The following is a 6,054-nucleotide window of genomic DNA, read 5'->3' on the forward strand; positions in this document are numbered from 1 at the left end:
TGAACGTTTACACACACACACACACAAACACGCATACCTAACACACACAGACGCACTCACTCACGGGCGCGCGTACACACATATACATATAATTATATATAGACATGCGTTTATATACACATACATTTACCCTTACACTTACACTTGATTTACACACACACTCACACACACGTGTGTAACATGTAGATACATACATACATGAAATATGAAATAGAAGAAATGTGGACCGAAGTGCGAAGGGGCCGCCCTTGGTGCACCCGAGGCAGGGTCGCCGAAGGAAGAAGGGACGGCCGGTGCAGCGAGGGAGAGGAGGCGACCGGACGCCAAGGCCAGACCCCAGAGCGGGCGCCCGGCGGAAGGCCTCGACGCGGGGCCCTCGGCTCCCTCGGGCACTGCGGGCGACGCCGAGGGAGTCCGCCCCTGCGCCCGCGAGAGGAGCCAGGCCCAGCAGCTCAACACCCCCCGTCAGTTCTCATTGCCTGGACGCGCGCGGGCGGGGCGACAGCCAGCCAGCCGCGTGGATCTCGAGTCTCGTACAAGTCGAAAATCAAAGTCTGTTTAGCAACCCTTCGTGACCTGTGATGAAGACATATCTACTCGTACAATAATTTTTTTAGTGTTTAGAGAGAAATAAAGATTACCTCCCCCTGTACAGTACGCGGAAACACACACAACCACACGCACGCACACACAACCACAGACGCACGCACACACACACGCACGTACACACACGCACGCACACACACGCACGCACACACACGCACGCACACACGCACGCACACACACGCACGCACACACACGCACACACACACACGCACGCACACACACACGCACGCACACACAACCACACGCACGCACACACACATCCACACGCACGCACACACACAACCACACGCACGCACACACACCACACGCACGCACTCACACAACCACACGCACGCACACACACAACCACACGCACGCACACGCACGCACACACACAACCACACGCACGCACACACACAACCACACGCACGCACACACACAACCACACCCACGCACACACAACCACACGCACGCACACACACAACCACACGCACGCACACACACAACCACACGCACGTACACACACAACCACACGCACGCACACACACAACCACACGCACGCACACACAACCACACGCACGCACACACACACAACCACACGCACGCACACACACACACAACCACACGCACGCACACACACACACAACCACACGCACGCACACGCACACACAACCACACGCACGCACACACACAACCACACGCACGCACGCACACACACACACACACACACACACACACACACACACACACACACACACACACACACACACACACAAAGACGCACACAACCACACACACACAACCACACGCACGCACACACAACCACACGCACGCGCACACAACCACACGCACGCGCACACAACCACACGCACGCGCACACAGCCACACGCACGCGCACCCACAACCACACGCACGCGCACACACCCACACGCGCACACACAACCACTCGCAGGCACTCAACCACACGCACGCACTCACACAACCACACGCAAGCACACACAACCACACGCAAGCACACACATAACCACACGCACACACACAACCACACGCACACGCAACCACACGCACGCACACGCAACCACACGCACGCACACAACCACACGCACGCACACAACCACACGCACGCACACACAACCACACGCACGCACACACAACCACACGCACGCACACACAACCACACGCACGCACACACAACCACACGCACGCACACACAACCACACGCACGCACACACAACCACAGGCACGCACACACAACGACACGCACGCACACACAACCACACGCACGCACACACAACCACACACACGCACGCACACACACAACCACACGCACGCACACAACCACACACGCACGCACACACACACACACAACCACGCACACACACACACACACACACAACCACACACACACACACACAACCACACACACACACACGACCACACACACACACGACCACACACACACACACACACACGACCACACACACGCACACACAACCACACACACGCACACACGACCACACACACGCACACACGACCACACACGCGACCACACACACACACACACACACACACAACCACACACACACACACAACCACACACACACACACACACAACCACACACACACACACACACACTCACACACACACACACACAACCACACACACACACACACACACACACACACACACACACACACACACACACACACACACACACTCACACACACACACACACACAACCACACACACACACACAACCACACACACACACACAACCACACACACACACACAACCACACACAACCACACACAACCACACACACACACACAACCACACACAACCACACACACACACACACACACACACACACACACACACACACACACACACACACACACACACACACACACACACACACACACACACACACACACACGCCATTTCACCCAAATTCTACAGACAGACAAATTCTACTGACAAAGTAAAACCAAACAAGTATCTGTTGATTTGTTTATTTTAGCGTTAGATGTTTTAGGAGCTAGAAGAGAGAGGCGGCGAGTGTGAGAGCCTCGTCCTATTCTCACTTAAGTGGTCCAAGCGAGAGAGAGAGAGAAAGAGAAAAAGAGAGAGAGAGAAAGAGAAAAAGAAAGAGAGAAAGAGAAAAAGAAAGAGAGAAGAGAAAAAGAGAGAGAGAAGAGAAAAAGAGAGAGAGAGAAAGAGAGAGAGAAAAAGAAAGAGAAAAAGAAAGAGAGAAAGAGAAAAAGAAAGAGAAAGAGAAAAAGAGAGAGAAAGAAAAAGAAAGAGAGAGAATGAGAAAAAGAAAGAGAGAGAATGAGAAAAAGAAAGAGAGAGAGAGAGAAAAAGAAAAAGAAAGAGGGAGAAAGAGAAAAAGAAAGAGAGAGAGAGAAAGAGAAAAAGAAAGAGAGAGAGAGAAAGAAAAAGAAAGAGAGAGAGAGAAAGAGTGAGTGAGTATGAGCGAAACGAAGAGTAGAAGGAAAGGGAATAAGAGAGGAATTGGGTGAGATTCCCCGGAGAGCGAGCGAGCCCGATTGCGCAGGAAGAGACGGTCGGAACGAGAACCGCGGAAGGGAAGAGGAAGCAGCGGAAGCCCCGATGACGGTGGAAGAGCGAAGCGAAACGAATAACGTGGATAGCAAGTGTAACGAAGCAGGTGGATACGAATACGTGGATAGGAAGTGTAGCGAAGCAGGTGTATACGAATACGTGGATAGGAAGTGTAACGAAGCAGGTGGATACGAATACGTGGATAGCAAGTGTAACGAAGCAGGTGGATACGAATACGTGGATAGGAAGTGTAACGAAGCAGGTGGATACGAATACGTGGATAGCAAGTGTAACGAAGCAGGTGGATACGAATACGTGGATAGCAAGTGTAACGAAGCAGGTGGATACGAATACGTGGATAGCAAGTGTAACGAAGCAGGTGGATACGAATACGTGGATAGGAAGTGTAACGAAGCAGGTGGATACGAATAACGTGGATAGGAAGTGTAACGAAGCAGGTGGATAAGAAAGAAATCTATTTTTCTTCAGAGAATGTGTGTCGCGTGATCAACATATTTTGTCTCGTTTGTTCTGTCGGAATATTTGTCCCTTTTTGGAATATTTGAAATATAGAAATGGAAGCAAATTGACGTCTGATTGCCCTTGCATTATTTTTTAAATTATTAGAAGAAGAAGAATTAAATTTAATAATGTGTGTGCGTGTGCGTGTGCGTGTGCGTGTGTAGGTCCATCTCTTTCCACAGACGAAAGAATCGACAGCGAAGAGATACTTATTATTATTGATTATTATTAATAATTTGCATTATTGCCGGTTCCTCTGCGCTGGCGATTCTCTCGTCTGTGGAAAGAGATGGCCCTACACACGCACACGCACACGTACACGCAAGTACACGCACACGCACGTACACGCACGCACACGCACGTACACACACGCACACGCACGCACACGCACGTACACGCACGTACACACACGTACACACACGCACACGCACGTACACACACGTACACACACGCACACGCACGCACACGCACGTACACACACGCACACGCACGTACACACACGCACACGCACGTACACACACGTACACGCAAGTACACGCACACGCACGTACACACACGCACACGCACGTACACACGCACACGCACGTACACACACGCACACGCACGTACACACACGCACACGCACGTACACACGCACACGCACGTACACACACGCACACGCACGTACACACACGCACACGCACGTACACACACGCACACGCACGTACACACACGCACACGCACGTACACACACGCACACGCACGTACGCACACGCACGCACACGCACACGCACACGCACGTACACGCACACGCACACGCACACGCACGCACACGCACACACACACACACCACACACACACATACATATATATGTATGTATATGAGAGAGAGAGAGAGGGGGGGGGGAGAGGACGAGTCGTCATACATGTACTGAGGTGTCTTCGTGCACATGAAGAAGAGATTTACATACATTTTTACACATACATATTCATACACAAAAACATGTAAATTACACAACCACTCGCACGCAAACACGTACACACGTACATACACGTGTGGATATACTCGTGTACATGTCTCCTTTCTCGCAACTCTTCGGCGGTGTCGTGCAGGTGTGAAGAATGTCCGGGAATACGTGTTGATGTAATTTTTTCTTTAAGAAGAAGGAAAATATCGATGATGTGATGATGGGGAATGGGGAATAGGTTAGATAAAGGGAGGAAATCAACGGGAGAGGAGCAGCGAGAGCGATGAGGATAATGCACAAGGAGGAGAGGTGAGAGAGGCAAGAGAATGAGGGGTAGGGAAGAGAATGAGGGGTAGGGAAGAGAGGGAGGGGGAGAAGGGAGAGAGGGAGGGGGAGGAGAAGGGAGAGAGGGAGGGGGAGGAGAAAGGAAGAGAGGGAGGGGGAGGAGAAAGGAAGAGAGGGAGGGGGAGGAGAAGGGAGAGAGGGAGGGGGAGGAGAAGAGAGGCGGACGAGGCAGCGCCAAGTAGCATTACACTAGTGATAAGGAATCGTCTCCCGAGCGGCCCTGAGCGGAAGAATAGTGACGTGTTGTCTTTGTTTTTGCAGTTGGGGTCGTTGGGCGGCGTGGGCGGCTTGATGAGCGTATATGGGCGGCGTGGGCGTGGGACCAAAGTTTGCATCTACTGCGGCAAGTGTTTCGTGCGCTCCGACGTGCTCGTGCAGCACGTGCGCACGCACACGGGCGAGAAGCCGTACGCCTGCCCGCACTGCCCGTACCGCGCGTCGCAGAGGACGCATCTCAGGCTGCACTTGCGCAGGCACGACCAGACGCACGCGGCGGCGGCGGCGGCGGCGGCGGCGGGAGGGGCGGCCGGAGGAGGAGGAGGAGGGGCGGCGGCGGGGGACGGGGGAGGAGGAGGAGGGGCAGGCAGCCTGCAGGGCCTTCCTCCACTTCCCTCGCTTCCCGCCCATCCTCCTGCCGCGGCGCCTTCGCTCCCTCCGCTGGCCGCGTCCTCCTCGGGCGGCGGCGCGCCCCCCGCCCTGGCCGCGCGCGGGCGCCCCGAGGACACCGCGCGGCACTATCACTTCAAGTAGGGGGGGGATGGAGGAAGAAGAGGGATATGGGAAGGGGAAGCAAGGAAGGAGGTAAGGAGGGGACGGGAACGGGAAAGGGGGAAGTAGAGAAGGAAGGAATTGGAGGAGAGGGGAGAAGGGAGGGGAATAGAGGAGGAGGGAGGAAAGATTGGATCAGGTGACACGAAAGGGAGAATAGAAGGACCGGGAAGAAAGGTGAGAGATAGAAGATGTGGAGTGAGGTGAGAAATGTGGAATGTGAAGGAAGGAGGGAAGGAAAGAAAAAAGAAAGAAAGGAAAAGAACAATAGGTTAACTTGAGAGAAAAAGGCACAAGGAATGAAAAATAAAGAGAAAGGC

General features: G+C 53.4%; 1 protein-coding gene and 1 long non-coding RNA gene across 2 annotated transcripts in view; both read left to right on the forward strand.

Moving 5' to 3' along the window:
- LOC113823384 (zinc finger protein 219) overlaps positions 1-562 on the forward strand; it is a 1,451-nt gene extending 889 nt beyond the window's left edge. Inside the window, exon 2 of the mRNA XM_070115142.1 lies at positions 215-562. Within this exon, the coding sequence (XP_069971243.1) occupies positions 215-562 (348 nt within the window). The remainder of the gene's footprint in view (positions 1-214) is intronic.
- A 1,765-nt stretch (positions 563-2,327) lies between these two features.
- LOC138859582 (uncharacterized) lies at positions 2,328-3,738 on the forward strand. The gene is made up of 2 exons (XR_011398191.1): positions 2,328-3,570; positions 3,611-3,738. It is a non-coding gene; the product is annotated as an uncharacterized lncRNA (long non-coding RNA).
- The last annotated feature ends 2,316 nt before the right edge of the window (positions 3,739-6,054 follow it).

This window comes from Penaeus vannamei, chromosome 37 (assembly GCF_042767895.1).
Source record: "Penaeus vannamei isolate JL-2024 chromosome 37, ASM4276789v1, whole genome shotgun sequence".
NCBI lineage: Eukaryota > Metazoa > Arthropoda > Malacostraca > Decapoda > Penaeidae > Penaeus > Penaeus vannamei.